The sequence below is a fragment of the Euleptes europaea genome, chromosome 3 (genome assembly GCF_029931775.1).
Source record: "Euleptes europaea isolate rEulEur1 chromosome 3, rEulEur1.hap1, whole genome shotgun sequence".
Classification (NCBI taxonomy): Eukaryota; Metazoa; Chordata; class Lepidosauria; order Squamata; family Sphaerodactylidae; genus Euleptes; species Euleptes europaea.
Genome location: NC_079314.1, coordinates 25,745,402 through 25,769,084, shown reverse-complemented (window position 1 = coordinate 25,769,084; position 23,683 = coordinate 25,745,402). Strand labels below are relative to the sequence as shown.

The window sequence follows — 23,683 nt, the reverse complement described above, 5'->3', positions numbered from 1 at the left end:
ATCTAAATTGGCTCCCCGATGCAGCCGTAGGAGGAGAGAAGGAGGGACAGACTCAATATCTGTATTTGTTTCTCCCCCGCTTGTGGAGTGGATACGAATTGGGCAGGGGATAGTTTCGCTCAGGAGGCAAAGATGACCGACGCCTTCTGCAATCCCACTTCTGTGTTTTTTCCAAACTAGCTATCTGAGCACTAATGAGTTCAAACAATAACAGCAACAACAAATCATGGGAGATCCAAACCAGAGATCTCCTGTGCCATGTTCAGCTTGAGCTTAATGATAGTGGCATGGATTCTACTGCTCTGAGCACAGAGTGTAGAGTTTTCCTGCATTCTTCTCGATTCCTGCAGCCCCTTCTGACCCCTGGAAAGATCATTCGAAGGTTTGTGGGACACCGATGGAGGAATAGCTTGTGGTTCGGGGGACTGAACTGGGAAAGGGCAAAGGGATTAAATTGCTCTTCTGGCGTGGTGTAGTGGTTAAGAGCGGTGGTTTGGAGCGGGGGACTCTGATCTGGAGAACCGGGTTTGATTCCCTACTCCTCCACATGAGTGGCGGAGGCTAATATGGTGAACTGAATTTGTTTTCCCACTCCCACACACGAAACCAGCTGGGGGACCTTGGGCTAGTCACAGCTCTCTCAGCCCCACCTACCTCACAGGGTGTCTGTTGAGGGGAAGGGAAGGTGATTATAAACCGGTTTGATTCCTCCTTAAGTGGTAGAGAAAGTCGGCATAAAAAACCAACTCTTCTTTTTCTTGTTCCTCTCCCCCCCTCCGCCCCCCAGTTTCAATCAATCAGCGCCATCCGTCATTTAGGGCACCCAAGGAAAACAAGCCCACTCCCTCGAGGACTAGGTTTGACACCCAGGTTCCGTCCTGGTTTGTCCCCTCAGCTTGGAAGAGGAGGGGGTGTACAGCAGCCAACTCCTCTTCCTTCCATTAACCCCCACTCCATGGTCCCAGGGAATGGCCAGTTGAGTGTTCCCCTCTACCAGCCTCAACCCTTTTGAAGAACATGCCCAGCTAGCTTGGGGTAAGGTGCAGACAATTGGGGAAGACAATGGCAAACCACCCTGTAAACATAATCTGCCTAGTTTTACTGGAGAGCCAGTGTGGTGTAGTGGTTAAGGGTGGTGGTTTGGAGCGGTGGACTCTAATCTGGAGAATCAGGTTTGATTCCCCACTTCTCCATAGGGTGTCTGTTGTGGGGAGGGGAAGGGAAGGAGATTGTAAGCTGGTTTCATTTTTCCTTCAGTGGTAGAGAAAGCCGGCATATAAAAACCAACTCCTCCTCATCATCTTCTTCTTCCTCTTCTTGTAAACATTGGGATGTGATGTAACCCCTTGGGTCAGTAATGACCCAGTGTTTGCACAGGGGACTACCTTTACCTTTTATCTTCATGGCTTGTTCTATTATTGACAGTTCTGATGTGCTTCTTGATTTTATTATTATTATTTGGTGAGCGAATTCAAGCAGGTCGCTGGAGAGGTGCCATATACATTTTCTAAATAAATAAACAGGGTGGAAATAAGCTCAGCTTTAACTGAGGGAGTATGAACTTCATTCATGTAAGTTAAGAGATCCAATTTGAGTCCAGTGGTATTTTATGACTCGAGACTTGTCCTTGAGTCCCCTTGCTGGGAGGAATGCAGCATAATAGCTATGACATGAATGCTCAGCATCTGATGAGCCCCACCCTTCCTGCGCAACAAGGCTTAAACTCCCATGCTCATTGCAATGTGGGAAGGGAACAAAGGTCCCCACCACTATTTCAGGATGCATGGAAGTTGCTACACAGGCATTTTCACACATGCCAAATAATTAGGGTTGCCAACTGCCAGGTAGTAGCAGGAGATCTCCTGCTAATTCAACTGATCTCCAGCTGATAGAGATCAGGTCACCTGGAGAAAAATTGCCACTTTGGCAATTGAACTCTATGGCACTGAAGTCCCTCCCCTCCCCAAACCCTGCTCTCTTCAGGCTCCGCCCCCAAAATCTCCCGCCAGTTGAGAATAGGGACCTGGCAACCCTACAAATAATGCACTTTCAATCCACTTTCAATGCACTTTAATGATCCGTTTGCAAGTGGGTTTTGCCATTTCACACAGGAAAATCCAGCTTCGAAGTGCATTGGAAGTGGATTGAAAGTACATTATTTAGCATGTGTGAAAGTGCCCATAATAAATGCAATGGGATCAGGGCCTGTTTATTCATGACTGTGGTGAGATTTGAGGTGCGGTTTTCTTGGCTCGCTGTTTATTCTCTGAAGCACTGCAATAACCAAAAGGGAACTAATGGCTCCCTTTGTGGTTGAAGAAACAAAATAAAAAAAAAAACACACAAAAAAGACCCTCACCCAACTTGCCTGTTTGTTCAGCAGCACTCAAATGGCAAATGTGGATCTCACTGTTTCCAATGGAATTGTATATACAGAGAGCTTGTGCTGTGTGCCCAGGTTTCCAGGAGATGGCATGAATAATTGATCTGGCCACAGGGCAAAAGTAACCTTATTACAAGGCAGGTTGCTGGGGGCAGGGGCGATGAGTGAATTTCAATCACACTGTCCTTTTGAAAGTCAAGAGCTTTTCTGTGCAGGCCTTGTTTGGAACCATGGGGCACAATACCGTGGTTGACATAACGTGGATGGGAATTTTAAATAATATTATGACACATGGCTTGCTTTATTGATTCATTTTAAATGTCTGCTTCAACCCCTCTCGAAGAAGTGCGATACACTTTTCAGGACAAACAAAATCTCGCCCTTCCTCCAAAGAACTCAGACTGCCCCCTTTTTATCCTCACAACAATCCTATGAAATTGGTTAGGTTGAGATTCACCATGCCTGGGTGGGTGGACAATAAATCTGTACCCCCTGTGAGCATAATGCAAATGTTCAAAATGCCCCAGGTGAAAAAGATCGTGTCAAATCGTGGAATTCTTGAGGAGGAATCCTGGGGTGGCAAATGACCAACTCAACATGCCAGCTGCGTGTGGTAATCTGTACAAATGAACAAAGATGTCATGTGAAAGCAGTAAACTCGTGTGAGGAGTGTATCGTTTAGACCAGTGTGACCCAACCTGTGGGTCGAGAATCAAAAGTGGGTCACAAAGCCTCTGAAAGTGGGTCACAGGCCAGCCCTCCCTCATGGCCGCCCTTGCCCTTCCCATTGCTCTCTTTTGTATTTTGGAAACCGAGATCTATCCCTGGAAACAATGTCTTCTACGCCATACGTTAGTTGATATTTTTTCTTCACTGAATATACGTGTTGATCAAGTAAAACATGTCCTGATGGTTAATTGAGTTTCTTAGAACTTTAGGGGAGATTAGAGGGAGTATGGGAGAGAGGGTGGTCAAAGGAGGGCATGTAACCTCTGTATACAAAGGCTGTGTATGTTGGAATGCCACTTGCTTGGATTTCATAGTGAGGGAAGCTGTGACCTTTGTGCGATGTGTGTTGGTTTCCCAAAAACATCTGGTTGGTCACAATAGAAAATGGAATGCTAAATTCTATGGGTGCCAAGGTCACAGTATGCTTAGGGTGCCAAAAAAAACTTGGATTAGTCCTGGGTAGGTCACTATACCAAGAAAATTTGGGCTTGTGGGTCACCGTACCAAAAAGGTTGGGAACTGCTGGTTTGGACCAGAGATCCTTTAAATGAGATGCCAGGGATTGAACATCAGAGGGGAACTTAAATATGCAAAGCATGTACTGTACCATTTCAGATAGGGTCCTTCCCAATGCATGGATATCTTAAAATCGCAAAAATACCCCAGAAGGCAAGGACGGACTCAGGAATCTTTGTTACTTTATTTGAACCTGGATGGCCCAGGCTAGCAGATCTTGTCAGATCTTGGAAGTAAACTGGGTTGGCCCTGGTTAGTACTTGGATGGGAGACCTCTAAGGAAGTCCAGGGTTGCTATACAGAGGAAGGCAATGGCAAACTACCTCTGTTTGTCTCTTGCCTTGGAAACCATATGAGGTCGCCATATGTTGGCTATTACTTGACAGCACTTTCCACCACCAAGCCTACAGCAAGCTCTTACCTTCTCTCTGCTTCCTTCTGTAGCTGGGGAAACCAACCTTAGGAGCCAGTTAAACCACCAAAAGCATCCACATGGGATTAGAGAGAATGTATTGACTCAGGGCCGTTGTTTTAATTGGAAGTGTTCTCTCTGGACACTGTTATCACTCTGATGGAAAATGGCAAGCAGGGGAAACCGTCTTTCCAGAATCTGATTGCAAACAATCAAGCCAAGCTTGTGGATGCGTTAATGTGCCAGTGCGTGTGCGCATCTGTTGCCGTCAGAGGGGCAGTTGCAAAACTGAATATTAAAAGTAAACAGCTTTCAGTTTAGGTTTGAAAGAGAGAGTAGTTTGAGATGCTTAAGTTCCTCCCGGAATGACACATTTACATGCAGCTGCCATATTTGCATTTTGTACTCAGGAAATGCAAATTCTGGGATCCAAAAGAGTCAGGAATATTTGTACAAAAGTGCCCAGTCATGGGTTTCCCCAAGGGGCCAAACTGCACCCCTGCAGACTGTTTCAGGTTAGAAAAAATGGCCCTGGGGGAAGCAAATCCCCTTCTCCGTGAATGCCACAGTAATGAGTGGAATTGGGCACTGTGCACATGTAGGGTTGCCAACCTCCAGGTACTAGCTGGAGATCTCCTGCTATTACAACTGATCTCCAGCCGATGGAGATCGGTTCACCTGGAGAAAGTGGCCACATCTGCAACTGGACTCTATGGCATTGACGTCCCTCCCCTCCCCAAACCCCGCCTTCCTCAGGCTCCGCCCCAAAAATCTCCAGGTATTTCCCAACTCGGAGCTGGCAGCCCTATGCGTGTGGGCATTGAGAAGAATCTTCAATTCACATCTGACTGTTATTTATTTATTTCAATTTCTACCCCGCCCTCCCCGGCCAAAGCCAGGCTCAGGACACAGACCCTACACCCAACCATTGTACAACATAATGTGTCACAAACAGCTCCTTTCATCCCTTAGGGTTGCCAGTCTCCTGGTGGGGGTGGGAAATTTCCCACTATTTCCCAGCTCTCATTACCCACCAGCTCTCATTACCCACCACTTCTCTGAACAGTGGCAGGAGAAAAATAAAATAAAAAATGCCCCTGGGGCTATGGTGTGACGTCACTTCTGCAGTTTTCCTGGAAGTGACATCATGCCATCACAGCCAGTAGCCCCCCTCCCCATTTCCCTGCCCCCCCCCCATTCTGCAGCCCTCCTTGCTTACACTCTGCCAGGAATAACTGTTTTTAACCTCCGCCCTAGTAAGTGGTTATGACTCACCACCTTCTTGGAACAACCAACTGCCCATTGTCCCCCATCAATGACCAGGCTGAACCAAAGTCTAAAGGGGGAGAGTCACTTTACAAACAAGGCAGAATGACTTAGGAACATTGAAAGTTGCCTTATATGGAGTCAGATTATACACCTTGTTCAGTATTTTCTACTTAAGCTCTTCAAGCTTTCAGGCTGAGAAATGTCTTTCTCCACACCTACCTCAAATATTTTCGATGCAGGGATTTGGCCTGGGACCTTCTGCATGCAGAGTGGATGCTCTACCACTGAGCCACAGCCCCTTCCCACATTAGGCCATGCTAGGCGGTTTTTCTTTAAAACAGTCCTGTAAAAAATGGTGGAAGATGGACAACTGTAGAGCAGGGCTGTATGATTTGGAAATATCTGGAACTCAACGAATAGTGCCATTTTAAAAACGTTTCTAATATTCCCAAATGTACAAATTTTGAAATTTTCCAGTTTCTGCAATATACAATCCTGGATCTTCAGAATAGTTCTGGCTGTTCAAAATCCCATTGACTCAATAACCTACTCATCTCCATTGACAGCCTAGGTTGAGCTTCCTGGTGAAACAGGTTCCAGCTCTGGGTTGGGAAATACCTGGAGATTTTGGGGGCAAAGCCTGAGGAGGATGGGGTTTGGAGAGGGGAGGGACTTCAATGCCATATAGTCCAGTTGCCAAAGCGGCCATTTTCTCCAGGTGAACTGATCTCTGTCAGCTGAAGGTCAGTTATAATAGTGGGAGATCTCCAGCCATCACCTGGAGGTTATCAAACTAGTAATTTCAACTGTGTAGATAATGATAGTAATCAAGATTACAGTTGTAAGCTTATTTTTAAAAATTATAAACAACTTATGGGGTATAAAATAAATCAATAAATCAGTATATTTTGTCAATTGAATATTTATTTATTTATTTATTTACTAAATATTCAATTGAAAAAATATACTGATTTATTGATTCATTGATTTATTTTATACCCCATAAGTTGTTTATAATTTTAAAAATAAGCCTACAACTGTAATCTTGATTACTATTATTATCACCTGGAGGTTGGCAACCCTACCTGGTATCCAGGGTGGTCAGGGCACGCAGCAGACAGTCCCCAACTGGTTTTGCCAGGGCTTTTTTGTGATGGTAGTCAGCGGTACTGGTTTCAAGGCTCTGCAAGTCCTGAGGGAGGGAGGAATTGGTGGAAATTGGTTCAGCCTTATATACTTACTGGTACACTTTTTAAAACAAAAAAGCACAGGATATTCGTATGGTTTTGCCAGGGAGGGGGAACTGCAGCGGGAGCAACGCCTTTGCATTTAATTTAAAATACTTCTATCCTGCTTTTTTCTGTCCTGGGGACTCAAAGTGGCTTGGACAAAAGATGAGAAACATAAACATATAATTTTGACAAATAAGAGGGAGAAAGTATACAGCTCAAGTCCAACTCCTGAGCCGGTTTGGGTCAGATAGCATCCTTGTGTCTGATAACCAGGACACCACTGCCATTTTAAAACCTAAAAAGGATGATTTAAAAGTGCTGCAAGGACCTGATCCTGATTCTTTGTGTACCTAGCTTGTAGTTAAAAGTGAGTCATTATGACTATTTATCTTCCTTTATGTTTGATGCTATCATCACATGCCCTGCTCCCATTAATTTATTACGTTTTTTTAATATATATATTTTTGTTTTTGCTTTGCAAGAAAAGAACTGGGAATTCTTTCTTTTTGTCCCTGTTTCTCTGCAAATTTGCTTCAGCAGCAGCCAGGCCTGGACCAGCTGGCGGCCTTCGATGCAGGGGCTTGACCTAGACAAGGAAGCCTGCGAACAATGCTCTCTTTGTTTCCCCATCTTTCTGTGATCCTGGGGCACAATTGGTTGCCTGGCCTTAAAAGCACAAGTTTCCTTTCGCCCTGCTCCCCAAGGAAAGCAACGGCTGCATCAAAGTCTGTAGGGAAACTGGAAAGCTTCAGAGGAACAGCGTTAGGGTTGCCAGCCTCCAGGTGGCTGGCACCACCTCCAGGTGGTGGCTGGAGATCTCCTGATATTACAACTGATCTCCAGCCGATAGAGATCAGTTCACCTGGAGACCATGGCCGCTTTGGCAATTGGACTCTATGGCATTGAAGTCCCTCCCCAAAACCCACCCTCCCCAGGCTGTGCCCCCAAAACAGGTGGCCTACCAGAAATTTGCCAGTTGTTGTCTGCACTCTACCTTCCGGCCCAGATTGCACTTGAGAATCTTCCTAGGTTCCAGACCTTGCAAATTTCACGCATGTTTTTTTAAGCTGCTCTCTTCCTCCTCTCAAGTCCCTGCTATCAAGTGCGAGAGCTGGAGAAAGAATCTATTGAAACCGAATGAAAGGTCAGCCCAGCAACAAGTAAAAGAGTTTAATGGATGTCGGAGGAAAGCAGAGGCAGCTTATGCAGCTGGCCAGAAAGAACCTGGCGGGTGGCCACTCTGCATGCCAACGCAACACAGAGCTGTTTTTTCCAACAGAGGAAGAAAAGCTCAGCGGCGCCCAACTAAAGTGGCATGTCGGCCCTCTGGGGCCAAGCCTGCTGATAAGAGACGGAGTTACAAGGCACAAGAGGAGGACCTGTGAACTTGCAGAGGAGGGGAAATCCCTTCCCTCCTACTGCTTCCCGCCTGCCTCTTTATTGGTTGATCCCCTTCCACCTGTCCTGCTTTTTCTCTCCCCTTCCGACTTTCCTGGGAGGTTGGTAAGGCTGAGAGACTGAGTAACTGCAGAGGAGAGCCAGTGTGGTGTAGTGGTTAAGAGTGGTGGTTTCGAGCGGTGGACCCTGATCTGGAGAACCGGGTTTGATTCCCCACTCCTCTACATGAGCGGCGGAGGCTAATCTGGTGAACCGGGTTGGTTTCCCCACTCCTACACATGAAGCCGGCTGGGTGACCTTGGGCTAGTCACAGTTCTATTAAGAGCTCTCTCAGCCCCACAGGGTGTCTGTTGTGGGGAGGGGAAGGGTATAGGGTTGCCAGGTCTCTCTTTGCCACCGGCGGGAGATTTTGGGGGCAGAGCCTAAGGAGGGCGGGGTTTGGGGAGGGACTTCAATGCCATAGAGTTCAGTTGCCAAAGCAGCCATTTTTCTCCAGGTGATCTGATCTCCATCGGCTGGAGATCAGTTGAATTAGCAGATCTCCTGCTACTACCTGGCAGTTGGCAACCCTAGAAGGGAAGGTGGTTGTAAGCCGGTTTGATTCTTCCTTAAGTGGTAGAGAAAGTTGGCATATAAAAACCAACTCTTCTTCTAACTGGACCAAGGCCACTCCGTGAGCTTCCATGGCAGAACAGGAATTTGAACCCACGTCTCCCAGATCCTAATCCAGAATTCCAACTAGAGCAGCCAACAGGCCCGGATAAAACTGGCATTTCCCTTTAACAGAGGGACATAACTTTATGGAAATGGGCCGATGAAGCTTTTGCTGGCATGGAGGTAAATCACCACACCTGATAAATAAAAACTAATTCAGCCTCTGTTAGACAGAACAGTTTTCTCCAGGCCTGTAAGCAACATTCTTGTAGAGGCTCTTGGGGAGTCTCTTCCCTTCCTTTGCTGCCTTCTGGGGTAAACTCCTTGGGGCAGGGACCTACCTCTTTTGTACAGCTTGTACTGTGAATTGATGGTGCTATGCACATTAAACGATTTAAAAAAATGTATAGATAATCACTGGAAATGCTTGAGGCAAGCGACCAAAAATGAAACTCTTTGGTAAAACCTTGAAAGCTCTATCCTAAAGACACCCTCCAACACACACACAATTCAACACAATAAAATCAGCAAAATCAGATGATCTGCCTACCTACTGAAAGGCACACTGAATAAAATGCAGACACCAGCCAGAGTAAACTGTAAACTGATTTAAAGAAGGTTCAGCTCATTGTTCAGTTAAAAGGCAGGTGATTGATTTCATTTAATTTTATTAGCAAAGTCTTAGGGGCTTGTTGAAGCTACTAAATACAAAACAATCTGTGCTGCAAACTGATACATTTTTACATGGGAGGAATATCCGCTGACTACAGTGGGACTTAGTAAAGATGCAGTGGCTTGGAAACGATACTTTCCTGCGAGTAAGTCCCACTGAATAGAATGGGTCTTACTTCTGAGTATACCCTAGGGTTGCTCCCTAATGCCCCTGTCCTGCGCATGTTTACTCAGAAGAGCCAGGGTGGTGTAGTGGTTAGAGTCTCAGGCTAGGACCTGGGAGACCCGGGTTCGAATCCCCATTCTGCCCTTGGAGCTTGCTGGGTGACCTTAAGCCAATCACACACTCAGCCGAAGCTACCTCACAGAGTTGTTGTGAAGATGAAACGGAGGAAAGGAGAGTGATATAAGCCGCTTTGAGGTCCCCATTGGAGAAACGTGAGGTATAAATGAAGTAAATACATAAATGCTGCATTCAAAAGGGCTTACATCTAAATAATGGCATACAGGATTGCCGCCTTACAGAACACTCCTAAACAGTTCTAAGTTCACAGTCTTAGAAGAAGAAGAAGGGTTGGTTTTTATATGCCGACTTTCTCTACCCCTTCAGGGAGAATCAAACTGATTTACAATCCCCTTCCCTTCCCATCCCCACAACAGACACCCTGTGAGGTAGGTGGGGCTCTTGGAGAGCTGTGATAGGATTGCAATCTGATAAACACAAGGCGTCCCTTTCTTAGAAGCAAAGTCTGTCTTTAAATATATTCTTTGTAATTCTGTACCAGAATAACACAGCAGAATCCCAGAAAAATAATCTCAAACCTGAGTGATTGATCTGCCTCGGAAACTGATGGAAGGAAACTAATACAAATCACAGCTACTCTTCTGCCCCATTAAAGGCAGCTTCTTAGGAATTTTGCACTGGAGCTGTTTGGCTTTGTATTTCTGGTTTGCATTTTCATGATTTTATTTTAGGATCGCAAGTTGTCTGGGGTGTTTTATATAGAAAGTCGGATTGGGAATGACCCACATACAATAATAAACAGAATGGGTCTTTTTACTACCCAAAGTAGATGAGTTTATGTTGGGAAGTTACTTTGCCTTGTAGATAGCAGAAGCCACTCTGAGAAATAACTGACATCAGGCACGAAGGAGAAGCAGGGGGATATTGCCAAGCTTCTGCCTACGTGCGAGCTGATCCCAGACATTAAGTCACTGGGCTTGGCTCTGCTGGTCCGTTTGCGTCCCTTCCTCCACACAGGAAAACTGGAAGTTTTCCACTCAGAGAAACCAAGCTCCACACGATCCCATATTAGTACAGGGCGCGGTCTAAGTTTCATGTTCCTTTTTTGGAAGTTGGGTCCCAAATTAACGATTGATGTAGTGATGGAAGCAAAGGACTGAACACCAAAGATGGCAAAAGGACTTCATGATGGGCGGCCGTCTGTTCTGTGTCACTGAATGTGATTGAATCCTTCTGGAGTTGCCTCAAAATGACATTTCTGAGAAGTCAGAAGTTACTGCTGTGCAAATGAATGCGATCAGAATTCCACGCTGCATTTTAAAAGTATTTCAGAACGAAAGCTGCAATATTTATTAAAGAGACGTTTTGTGTCATGTTATATTTGCAAAAGTAAATTGCAAGAGTCAAAAGCTCTTAGTAGTAAAAGCTGTCAGTCAGGGAAGGGAGATGGCCAAATTCAAGACGGAATCGATCCTATTAGGTAAATATTAGTCCTATTAGGTAAATATTATGTTAAGCCTGTATTAAAGGGACAGGACAGTTTTCTCCAGGCCTTTTGGCAACTCTGCATGTATTGATAGTTACTCACCCTCGTGGCCCAAATTCAGGGAAGGGGGAAGAGGATAAAGGGTAGAGGTATTTTTACTGGGTCTAACTAGACTCAGCCCAAACTGCAATATGGGCTATCTTTGACATTTTAGCAACAGTCTATTTTTTTCCCCTTTCATCCCCTGCTCTGCCATAAAACTCAACTCATGGCCACATGCCAGTCACTCACTCAGCCTAACCTACCTTGCAGGGTTGATTGTGCGGATAAAACAGGAAAGGGTTCCGTGCTGCACTGAGTTAAGAACATAAGAAAGGCCATGCTGGATCAGCCCAAGGCCCATCAAGTCCAGCAGTCTGCTCACACAGTGGCCAACCAGGTGCCTCTAGGAAGCCCACAAACAAGATGACTGCAGCAACATTGTCCTGCCCGTGTTCCACAGCACCTAAGATAACAGGCATGCTCCTCTGATCCTGGAGATAATGGGCGTGCATCATGACTACTATCCATTTTTACTAGTAGCCATGAATAGCTCTCTCCTTCATGAACATGTCCACTCTTCTTTTAAAGCCTTCCGAGTTGGCAGCCATCACCACATCCTGGGGCAGGGAGTTCCACAGAAGGCTGTCAAAGTATCAGAACACACATGACTGCCCATATTTGATGGGGATCATTTGTTCATTTTTTTGCACGGGCCACTAGTACAACTGTGATCTGGGCTCAGAGCAATGATGCTTCGGTGCTACTTGCCTAATTGCCAGTGGTGAATCGTAACTGCAGCCTTACTCCCTTTACTCCCCTCCTCCTCACCCTCTCTCTCCTGCCAGCATCCTTCCAGCGAGGCAGATCCAGCGTGGTGTAGTGGTTAAGAGCAGTGGTCTCTAATCAGGCGAACCAGGTTTGATTCCCCACTCCTCCACATGAGTGAGCTGGATTTGTTTCCCCGCTCCTACACACAAAGCCAGCTGGGTGACTGTGGCTCAGTGGTAGAGCATCTGATTGGCATGCAGAAGGTCCCAGGTTCAATCCCCGGCATCTCCAGTTAAAGGGACTAGGCAGGTAGGTGATGTGAAAGACCCCTGCCTGAGACCCTGGAGAGCGGCTGCAGGTCTGAGTAGACAATATTGACTTGGATGGACCAAGGGTCTGATTCAGTATAAGGCAGCTTCATGTGTTCATATGACCTTGGGCTAGTCACAGCTCTCTTCGAGCTCTCTCAGCCCCACCTTGGGTGTCTGGGGAGGGTGATTTTGATCCAGTTTGATTCTCCCTTAAGTGGTAGAGAACGTCGGCATATAAAAACCAACTCTTCTTCTTCCAACTCCATTTTCCCAGATGGAACAAAGATTACAAAGAGAGTTTAATACGGTCCACGACCAGCATAAAAACATACCAGATATACATACATAACATCACACATATAAAAGCGCATCAAGTGTGAGCCCCTATAACATCTTACAATCTCTCACTCATAAAAACCGTTAAGCGCTTAATTAAAAAATATTACATGTTTGGAATTAGTATAAATATAAAATCGCTCAACCATTCAGTTCCCAGATGGAACTTTTCTTGCATCAGCCTCCTCCGTCATCCCACCCCAGACGTGCCAGGCGCCGCAGCTGCCATGAGGGGTAAAAAACAAACACTCCCCTTGGCACCGCTGCCCGCCCAGCTCAGGACAAGCCACGCCCCCCGTGCCCTAAACCACGCCCCTCCTCGAGACCACCCCGCCCCTTTATATAAATAGCCGGCGCCTCTTTCCGTTGCCTTTCCGTCCTCTTCCCGCGCGGGGGCGCCTGGTCGACGGCTCGCGGCACTAGCCCCGCCCCTTCGTATAAATAGCCGGCCTCCCGCGCTTCGGCCGCCCAGTCGCCGCCCAGTCGCCGCCTCTTTGGGCGGAGCTGAGGGAGGCGAGCGCGTGCGCGAGAGGGGCCGCGAAGGCGGGGGGGGAGGGACGAGGCGGGCGCGCGCGCCGGCCAGCCAGCCAGCCAGCCAGCCAGCCAGGCGGCGAAGCGACTCTTTTGTAGGGGCGGCGGCGGCTTTTTCCCTTCACACAGCCGAGGAGAGAAGGCAGAGGCCGAGCATGGCGCTCTCGATGCCGGTGAACGGGGTGAAGGAGGAGGGCGACAAGGAGCCGCTCATCGAGCTCTTCGTCAAGGTAACGGAACGAAATGAGCATCATGAAACGGTTCCTCAGGTGGACAGAATCTCCTCCCAGTGCCCCCCCCCCCCATCTCGGCTTTGGCTCTCCTTCGGTCCCCAATGAGGGAATCGACTTTGGGACGAAAAACGCGCGGGAGGTTTTTTGGCTTTGGATCCGCCGCTCTCTAAATGCACATTTCCCCCATCTGAATCCTCAAAACTCTGCATGGGGGGCTTATTGTTGAGTTTTGAGAATTCAGATGGGGGGGAAATGTGCATTTAGAGAGCGGCGAACCCAAGGCCAAAACCACCCCCCCCCGCGTTTGACTGGGGAGCCCTCTTCTCCCCGCCGGCGACTCTCCCGCTTTCATACTGGAGAAGTTTTTTTTGCCCTCCTTCTTTATTCCTTTTCTCCCCACTACTTTTCCTTCTTAGGGTTTCCTCCGGGAATCGGTTTGATGGGGGCTGCCCTGCAAATCCCGTCGCGGAAAAGGCGGGTTAGGAAGGGTGCAGATGTTTTAACAACACTTTTCTTCCCCCATCCCCACCCCATGTTTTGAAGAAGTCTTATTTGTGCACGGGAGCTTTCGCCTTGGGTTTGCCGCTCTCTAGATGCACGTTTTCCCAATCTGAATTCTCAAAATTCTCCATGAGGGGGCTTATTTTCGAGTTTGGGGAATTCGGATGAACAAAAAATGTGCGTCTAGAGACCCAAGGCGAAACCTCTTGTGCATAAATGGCCTTAGAAATCCCGTGTCTCACCCTTTCCGACATAGCTGCAATGAAATTAAATTTTAAAAAAAGTTTTCCCCTCCTCAGATGCTGCAAAGAAATGCTATTTCTGTCCTTGGGACCATCTCTCTCCCCCCCCCCCCCACCTATAAAGCTAATAACTTAACTCTTCCCCCTCCCCAGCCTTCAAAGAATCACATTTCCATCTTTAGGGATTCTCTCTTCTTCCCTCCTCCCAAGGTACATACAGCAGCAATAAAACTGATTGGTCCCCCATCTCTCATTTGCAGATTCTGTCCTTGTTCTGTGTTATGGGTCCAGTGAGGTGCCTTCCCCCTAAATTAACAGGGGCCCATGGCTTTGGGGAAAGGCTGAAGCATTCTGTCCCACCTTTTGAGAAGGAATTTTAAAAATTTTTCTTTTAAATTGTTGTACTTCCGAAAAACGACGAATGTTTTGTAACAACAGCAACCCAGTCGTAAAAGCAGCTGCATCTAGAATGTTATGTATATTAAATGTGTGATTGCTTTTTGGTGTCGGAAGAAAGGTGTGAGTCATATAGTTTACCAAGGTGCTTTTCTAAGGGAAAGAGATTACAGAAGTCTTAGGGAGCATGTTTCATGACTAATATATTGAGATGAATGAACACATTTGGTTCATGATAGACATGGCAATCATTTTTAATATACTTGAAGCAAGATTTATTTGGAAGTACGGTAATAGTCTGAGTCTGCATAATTTTACTCTGACTTGCTATGTGGAGCAACACAAGTTTAATTATTGTGTAAGTAACATAGGAGTTTCAAGTCCTGTTTTGGGTAGAAATCTGGATCGAAACATTTTAAAATAAAAACATGTGTCTCTTGTTCATACAATCTGTTTTTCTGTGTATCATCCCCCATCATTTCCCGGTCTTCACAGATATTATTTTGACAGTTTGCTTGCTTCATTAAAGAAGTAGGAATTTAGAAACTTTATTAAGCCTGGTCATTGCCTAAGCAGATCCTCTTTCTGCTGCATATTTTCTAATATTTCTTAGTTTAAAGAAAAAAATTCCTGCACAGTATTGTCCATCTTTTGATGGTTTCTCCTCTAACAGACGCCTGCTAGATTCCTCTTCATGTTTTGGGTATATGCAGCTCTAAATTGTCTCTTGCCTCCTTCACAATGCCAGTTAATGTATTGCCTCAAGGTTGAAGGCTTATAGTGCATAACTCCAACCCCAACAGTTGTGTGAGCCATTAATATTCCCCTTTAAGAGTTTCCCTACAATTCCTTTCCATAATGAGCCATAGTGTCCTCTTACTCCAAGGAGGGACCTCTTAATTTCACAACCTCTGCCACAAGCTCTGATCTCTAACCTGTCCCTCAACTAGTTCTTAAACCAAATTTGGTTCCTTTTCTCCTATTCTTAATTGATCATAAAGTTTGGGAGTGTGGTCATCATAGGGAGCAGGGCCCATCCCCAAGGGTCTTGGCTTAGATTTCCACACTCAGTTGCAAATCGCTTGGAGGTGCCTTGTTCTAGACTCAAGACAAGCAAACCCTTATGCTTTACCTGATACCTTCACTCTGTGTCCCAATTTCACTATCTTTTTGTTACCCGAGGATGCTCCCTTAGAAGCTGTCTGATGAAACTTCTTCTTAGCCTGTGATAATGTCTGGAACCTACTTCATGTACAGTTAGTAAGTAGCCTTTCTCTTGAGAGTTAGATCATGATGGGTAGCCGTGTTAGTCTGTCACTAACAGTAGTAAAGAGCAAGAGTCCGGTAGCACCTTAAAGCCTAACAAAATTTCTGGCAGGGTATGAGCTTTCATGAACCACAGCTCACTTCTTCAGATACAGCTAGAGTCACATTCTAGCTGTATCTGAAGAAGTGAGCTGTGGCTCGCGAAAGCTCATACCCTGCCAGAAATTTTGTTAGGCTTTAAGGTGCTACTGGTCTTGAGTGTTAATTTACCATTCTGGGAAGATCTTAACTTTTGGTCTGGTTTTAGGAGGGTGTCAGACTCTGCTATTTTATGATCACTTTGCCTTGTGAATGTGTTCTCTCTGTTGCTTTGTACACTTCTTGTGGAATAGTGTAGAACACTTGAGGTCCCAGGATTCTTTTGCCTGGTCTTCTTCCTTTCCTCATGTGCCACCTCTGGGTTGTGGCAGAGATCAGATAGGAAGCATTTAACCAGATGCTGCTAATGAGTGCATGATAGGTCTGGGTGGGCTTAAAGACATGTAACAGTTTTTGAAATGTTGGCAATGCAGCTCCAGCCCACTTTGTTTGAACATGCAGCATTGCTGGAGTTACCCCGTTCATTTGAACTCTAAGATGGGCTTTCTTCCAGCTGCTGGAATAATACAGACTTCCTTCGGGTGCTGCCTCTCAGGCCAGCTGTGGTTTCCTCCTTCCATTGCTAAAGTTTTGATCCTTCTCTGTCTCTCTAGGCTTGGCAGAGATTAACTTCTCTTTCAGTGAGAAAGAGAATGGAGAAGGGTGAATCTTCCTCCTTACTATTCTTTTTATTGTCTCTCCAGCTCTTGCGGTTACATCAACGGAGTTCGTTAATGTTAGACGTGGTTTTCAGAAGGGTTAAAGACGGCTCTGCAAAAGTCCCCCGCCCCGAAAACAGCTACATGCCTCACTTCTTGCAGAGTGAAAGAGGGCATCATATGCTTCACAAAATGCCCATTTTAGGAGTCAATTCTTTGTGTGTGTTGCCTCTAGCCCAGGCTCTTGCTTGTATGATGTTTGAGAACCTACCAGATACTCTGGCTTTAACACCCATCCAGGACAATCTTGCTTTGAAAAAAAAAAGGCTTCCCAAAATACAGTCTGATCCCGAGTTCTCTAAAGTTAATGAAGTGAATATTTCCATTGCATTCTTCTCTGTCTCTGTAACACCATCACACACCCCATTCCTCTGGCATTTCAGGGGCACAGTTGAGAGCAGAAACTTTGAGCTGGAACCAAGGGGTGGGGCCTTGAGGCGTCTCGATGAAGTAATGTTCTCCTGCTGTCATTACTTCATTCAGGCTATGAATAATCCATTACTCACATACTCTTGGAGATAGTGTGAAGAGGGCTGAATGGCGTTCTTCCTTCCTCTTCAGTGGTTTGGTTTTAAGGACTAAGGAGCCATTTGGGCATTCAGATGTCCAACATGCCTTTGAGATGTTCACATATGACCTGTCCCACCTCTTGTTCCCTTGCCTAATGTACCAGCAACTTTGCATTACAGACATAGGACATATCAACGTAGCATATAATTCCTAGTGTCTGCCACTGTGGAGAAATGACATCTTGGAAACCGGAAGGCTAAAATAAGACCTTTAGTTTTGCTCTTGACATCATACATCTAGAATTGTCTCATGACTTGAGCGGCTGAACAGATTTTTTGTGCGTGGAAAACTTGGGGGAAATGATTCAGAGACTGATTTGGACATGGGTAACTTTTAGAAGGCCCTGACCTGGATGGCCCAGGCTAGCCTGATCTCGTCAGGTCTCAGAAGCTAAGCAGGGTCAGCCCTGGTTAGTATTTGGATGGGAGACCCCCAAGGAAGTCCAGGTTGCTGTGCAGAGGAAGGCACTGGCAAACCACCTCTGTTAGTCTCTTGCCATGAAAACCCCAAAAGGGGTCGCCGTAAGTCAGCTGCGACTTGAAGGCACTTTACACACACACACAACTTTTAGAAGACACGTTGTCTGAGGCATCACCTTGTGCTTCCAGCATGCTAGAGATTGTCTGAATCTTGTGCCATATGTGATGTGGAGTGGTGCTTTTGGAGAGTTTTCTTGTTGAGTAATTGAAGGGAGATGCCTCGTGGCACAGATTGGTAAGCTGCAGTACTGCAGTCAAAAGCTCTGCTCACGACCTGAGTTCGATCTCGACGGAAGTCGGTTTCAGGTAGCTGGCTCAAGGTTGAATCAGCCTTCCATCCTTCCGAGGTGGGTGAAATGAGTATCCAGCTTACTGGGGGTAAAGTGTAGATGACTGGGGAAGGCACTGGCAAACTACCCCATAAACATTGTCTGTTAAACGTTGGGATGTGACATCACCCCATGGATCAGTAATGACCTAATTGAAGGGAGATACCTACAAGTGCCCCACAATGGGAGCCAAGCTCAAAAACCTCCTTTTGCATATAAACAAACATGAGGGCTGAGTACGTTTGTATTTGCATCACCTGGGCAGTTGTGTTTTTCCTTATGGAGGGGAAGGGGGACTAGGCTAGGATTCCAGTTCATGTGAACTGGGGGGGAAAGCAGTTGTGTGTACACTATAAGTCTGTCCTAAGCAATTATATCTATGCATGCTATGCCAGCAGGCAGTAGCTATGGGGCTTGCAAACACAGGAGGCATTGGGAGCTAAGATGGGTGGATCCATTTGGGAACTAATGCATTGAGAAGCTCTTAAAAAGCTGGTTTTAAAAATGCTTTGTTTGCAATGGGTGACAACTCCGGGGAAGAAAAACAGCTGGATGTTTCTAGTTCCCAGTGCAGAGGGATGAAGCATACTCATGGGGGGGGGAGTGGTGAGAAAATATTTACACTTGGGGTTGCTATAATTCATGGCCTTTTCCTCCTCTAAAGCATATTTGCCAAGCAAGCCCTGGATGTATAGATGAAATACAGCATTGCTTTGTAGCACTTACGCTGGTGGTCTGTGGTAATGAATAACTTGAGTCTTTGTGCCTTGCCTCTAGTGGTCTGCCTGCAGTCCATGTTAACTTACAATGCAAATATTTGCTGCCTGGATGCTGATAAAGCAGAATTGGCTTAATAGATCTCATTCCCTAAGAGCTTCCTAGCAGGTTCACATGTATAATTGATACAGGAGGATTGATTCCAGTCTGTAGCTGCAATATTTAAAATACTCAAGCGGAATGTAATGAATGTCTGGTATTTGTAGCCTGGTTTGGGTATATGTTGAAGCAAGGAAAGCCAAATTTTGAGATTCGGTTACATATTATTCTTAATACGTACAGCTATTTTCCTGACCCACAACCCTGTGAGGTAGGTCACTATTTCAGGAAGGCAGCAAGTGGCAAAACAGTGCTGCTTCATTGGGTGTGCTCTGGTTATGTATGTGTAAATTCAATTTTTGCTCACATCTGCTTAGCATGTTGATAACTTAGCATGGTTTTTAAATAAAGATATAGGTGTTAAAGGTGAAGGAGGGAGCAACACCTGAGCCAAGGGAGGACAGTGCCTTTGGATAGGTAGGTTTTTTTTCTAGTTCTCCTAGTGCAAGTAGCTGTCTCCTGATCCCTCTTGCAATAGGGAAGGATCCTTGCACAAGGGGAAACTGCCGCCGTTAGCAGTGAAGATCTACCTTATTGATTTCATTGAAAAAGTAAAGATAGTCCCCTTTGCAAGCACCAGGTTGATTTCATTACCTTTAGCTAAAACTGTAACACCAGCCTATTAACGCCTTTTAATTTCTGAGCTGTCCCCAGGTATAGTGAACACACAATTTTTTCTCCGCTTCCATGAAATCTAGAAATATATTAAGGAAAATCCCTTATTCTTTGGACGCTAGATTGCTAGAGGCTGCAAGGCATATATGCTTCCTGCAGTTCAGTTACTCCTCTTGCCTGAGTCTTGATATTTAGAAGGAAACAGAACTGCGAATGCTGACTACTGTATCACACTACAGGTTGAGTATCCCTTATAAGGACATCCGATATCTGGACTGATCTGAAAACCGGACCTTTTGAGCCAGCATACAGGCATTACGCACAGGCCCTCAGCAGTGCCGTTGATGGTTCACTGTACACAAAATTATTAAAAGATATTGTTTAAAATTACATGCAAGCTTTGTGTATAAAGTATATATAATATATATATAAAACATAAATCAGTTTCATCTTTAGACTTGGGTGCCATCCTCGCGATATCTCATTATGTGTATGCAAAAATTCCAAAATATGGAAAGATTCGGATAAGGCATACTCAACCTGTGTATCCATTAATATGGGTTTGTAATGCTGGCTGCTTTTGGCAACTACAAATTGCTTTCTGGTTTGAAAGCTTTTATGAACTGGACGGATTAGTTCTTTCCCTCTGCCCCTAAGATTCTTGGTATAAAGTGGATAACTTTTGTACACTGATTTTAAAGTCTGAATTAACCGAAGGATTAAAAGTGATACCTCCTGTATTCCTGATTACACAGTTGTTAGCATCCATCCCCTGGTTTCTTGTGTAGATACAAAGGGAGAAGTAGCAACCTCCCCTCCCCTGGTGCTGGCACTGACAGACGGGAGGCATTTCTCTCACTGGGTGTGGAAATATCCCTGAATCAAACAGAAACTCCAGGCCAGAAGGAGTGAAGTGAAACTGTAAGTCTGATATGTAAAAACTGAAATCTGTTTGCAGCTGCCCACATTCTAGAAACTGGCTGGTGCCAAGCCAATGTTTTTGGAATTTTAAAAACACTGTGGTAGCGAAGTTTGACTCATCTCGGCAAACAGTACAACGTATGTATATATGAGTTTTGAGGAACTTTGAGAAAAGCTGGCCTTCAACACAGGCCACGTCAAATTCTGTTTGGCTCCAGGAATCAGCCCCAAAATTTAAAAGCCAGATTCATTTCCCAAGGGTCTGTATTTTAATGACCATATTGTCACTATTGAGTGGCATAAGGTTAACATATAAACAAGCAACTTCATGCATATACATGTCATACAACAAAATATATTCTGGTGTGAAATGATAAATAATCTTTTACTTCTGAGGATCACTGAGACATACAGTGCAATCCTAAAGAGAGTTACTTCAGTCTAAGCCCATTCATTTCAATGGGCTTAGACTGGAGTACCTCCACATAGGATTGTACTGATAGTATAATAAAATCGTTGTTGAAAATACTAGGCAACACAACGTGAAGCAGGGCCTCTGAAGACGACCGTAGTGGTTGGCTAGGTTCATAGGGCAGCAGGTAGTCTTTTAAGGTATTCTGGACCCAACTTGTGTAGGGCTTTAAAGTTCAATACCAGCACATTGAATTGAGCCTGGAAGAAAATTGGGAGCCTGGTGTAGGTGGAACAAGACTGGAGTGATATACCCCCCCAACCCACTCCAGTCAATTCTGGCTGCAGCATTCTGTACCAACTGTGGCCTCTGGACTCTCTTCAAGGGCAGCCTCATGTAGCGTGCACTGCAGTATAATCAAGATACTACTAGTAAAAATGGATACTAGTCATGATGCATACCTATTCTCTCGAGGATCAGAGGAGCATGCCTATTATATTCGGTGCTGTGGAGCACAGGCAGGATAATGCTGCTGCAGTCGTCTTGTTTGTGGGCTTCCTAGAGGCACCTGCTTGGCCACTGTGTGAACAGACTGCTGGACTTGATGGACCTTGGTCTGATCCAGCATGGCCTTATGTTCTTAAGATGTTCCTAATGCTCCCAGCTACTGCTGCCATCTGCTTTTTCCAACAGGAGGTCCTGGAAATTTCTGTGTGCCCTCGTGCTTGCCCTATTCTAACAGTGTTACAAGAGCACAAGTAACCCACAGGCAGAAGAACCCTCCTGCTCTACCTGATAGTATCCTCCACATACTCACCTGTATGCTCATTGCTCACTAACTAACTTTGGATCTTGGACTGTGGATAGAGCAAGAGAAAACGGGCTCTATTCCTGGGGCAGTGTTGAAGGCCTTGTCAAATGTCTCCTGCAAGTGAATCAGTCTGGATCAGTGGGTAGTCTTAATCTGCAGGGAAAAATCTGCTTAGTCCTGGGTACCTTAATTAACTTCGGTTGATTTCCCCCTCAATACCTAATGTTGAATGTTTTAACATCAGGCCAAATCAAGACTTGAGTTTCTTGAGTTCAGAATATGTGGGAACTGGTACAATGTAATAGAACCTATCTTAAATGATAGTCTCCTCTTGAACTGCAATATAATAACAAAGCATTCACCAAGGAATGTTAACTGAATATATAATGTACTTCAGAGCCATGGAATAAAATCAAAAATAGGGCAGGAAATAAGCAGTGCTTGTTCATTTCTAGCGCTGCTGTCAGAAGGTAATCTTGTTGGAGGTTTGGCTTGCCTCCAAAATAATCCCATTAGGCGTAGTCCTTTTGTGAGGCACAGTTCTCGTGCTGAAGGATAATCCAGAACAAAACACCTTCACCTGAATCTGAAATACAACCAGGCTGTGGCATTTTCAGGAGTTGGGGATTTCAGATCCAGGGACATAAACAACGGTATCCAAATGTAGACCTGGTGGGTGAGTTCTTCAGCTCAGGCCCCCAATGTCTCTTTTGGAAACTGAGGCCCGAGGTGCAGCTTGCAGAAGTGGTTGATTTGTTGACCCAGACTAAGTGCTTGGGAGCCAGGGTGGTGTAGTGGTTAAGAGCGATGGTTTGGAGTGTGGACTCTAATCTGGAGAACCGGGTTTGATTTCCCACTCCTCCACATGAGCAGCGGAGACTAATCTGGTGAACTGGATTTGTTTCCCCACTCCTACACACAAAGCCAGCTGGATGGCCTTGGGCAAGTTACAGCTCTCTTAGAGCTCTCTCAGCCCCACCTACCTCACAGGGTGTCTGTTGTGGGGAGGGGAAGGGAAGGTGATTGTAAGCCGGTTTGAGTCGCCCTTAAGTGGTAGAGAAAGTCGGCATATAAAAACCAACTCTTCTTCTTCTTCTTCATCTTCTTTATTCCAGGTCTGGCAATCCCAGTGCTTCGTATTTTCTGCCAGTCTCTGGAATCAGCCTTGCCACCCCCTATTTGGTTATTTTTTATTTATTTTTTAGCAAAATACTTGCTTAAAATATTTATGTCCTGGCTTTCTCCAAGGATTCAGCAACTAACAAAATGTCAACAGGCAATAAAAACAATGTAAAGCAGTCAATAACAGCCTTGCATGTTGCTCTAAGAAATGACCCTGTTCTTCTTGCTCAGCTCCAACAAGCCACTTTGCCACCAGTTGCAAGTAAAGGTCCTTTGGAAGAGAACTAAAATGAAACGCCAGGATGCCTTTTGAGCTTCCTCTGGCAAATTGCTCCATAAAATTAGTCCAGTGCCCCAAAATGCCCTGGAACTGGCAGAAGATTCAGCAACTAACAAAATGTCAACAGGAAATAAAAACAATGTAAAGCAGTCAATAACAGCCTTGCATGTTGCTCTAAGAAATGACCCTGTTCTTCTTGCTCAGCTCCAACAAGCCACTTTGCCACCAGTTGCAAGTAAAGGTCCTTTGGAAGAGAACTAAAATGAAAACCCAGGATGCCTTTTGAGCTTCCTCTGGCAAATTGCTCCATAAAATTAGTCCAGTGCCCCAAAATGCCCTGGAACTGGCAGAAGAGGCGCATACCACTCTGTGAGATAGGTGTAGTGAAAAGGAGATGACCAGGGGAGTGTAAGCTGCAGGTAGTTAGGCACATTACTGAATGGTGCTCTTCTGCCAGCCAAGTAGATGCATTGGATGGTGTGATTCACGCCCAGAAGCCAGCAGTACTGAAGGGAGGAAATAAGTGTTATAATGTGAGCTGCATGAGTTCATGCGAGGAGAGGTGGTCGTTCAGATATGTGGTCCCGCATGGTGAAGAAGAAGAGTTGGTTTTTATATGCTGACTTTCTCCACCACTTAAGGCAGAATCAAACTGGCTTCCAATCACCTTCCCTTCCTCTCCCCACAACAGGCACCCTGTGAGGTAGGTGGAGCTGAGTGGGTGTGACTGGCCCAAGGTCACCCAGCTGGCTTCATGTGTAGGAGTGGATCAACAAATCCAGTTCTCCAG

General features: G+C 45.5%; 1 protein-coding gene across 1 annotated transcript in view; it reads left to right on the top strand.

The window, feature by feature from the left end:
• The first annotated feature begins 13,120 nt into the window (after positions 1 to 13,120).
• The window catches only part of CLIC4 (chloride intracellular channel 4), a 60,323-nt gene continuing 49,760 nt past the window's right edge, over positions 13,121 to 23,683 (top strand). The window contains exon 1 of the mRNA XM_056846694.1: positions 13,121 to 13,213. Coding sequence (XP_056702672.1) covers positions 13,139 to 13,213 — 75 coding nt within the window. The 5' untranslated portion in view covers positions 13,121 to 13,138. The remainder of the gene's footprint in view (positions 13,214 to 23,683) is intronic.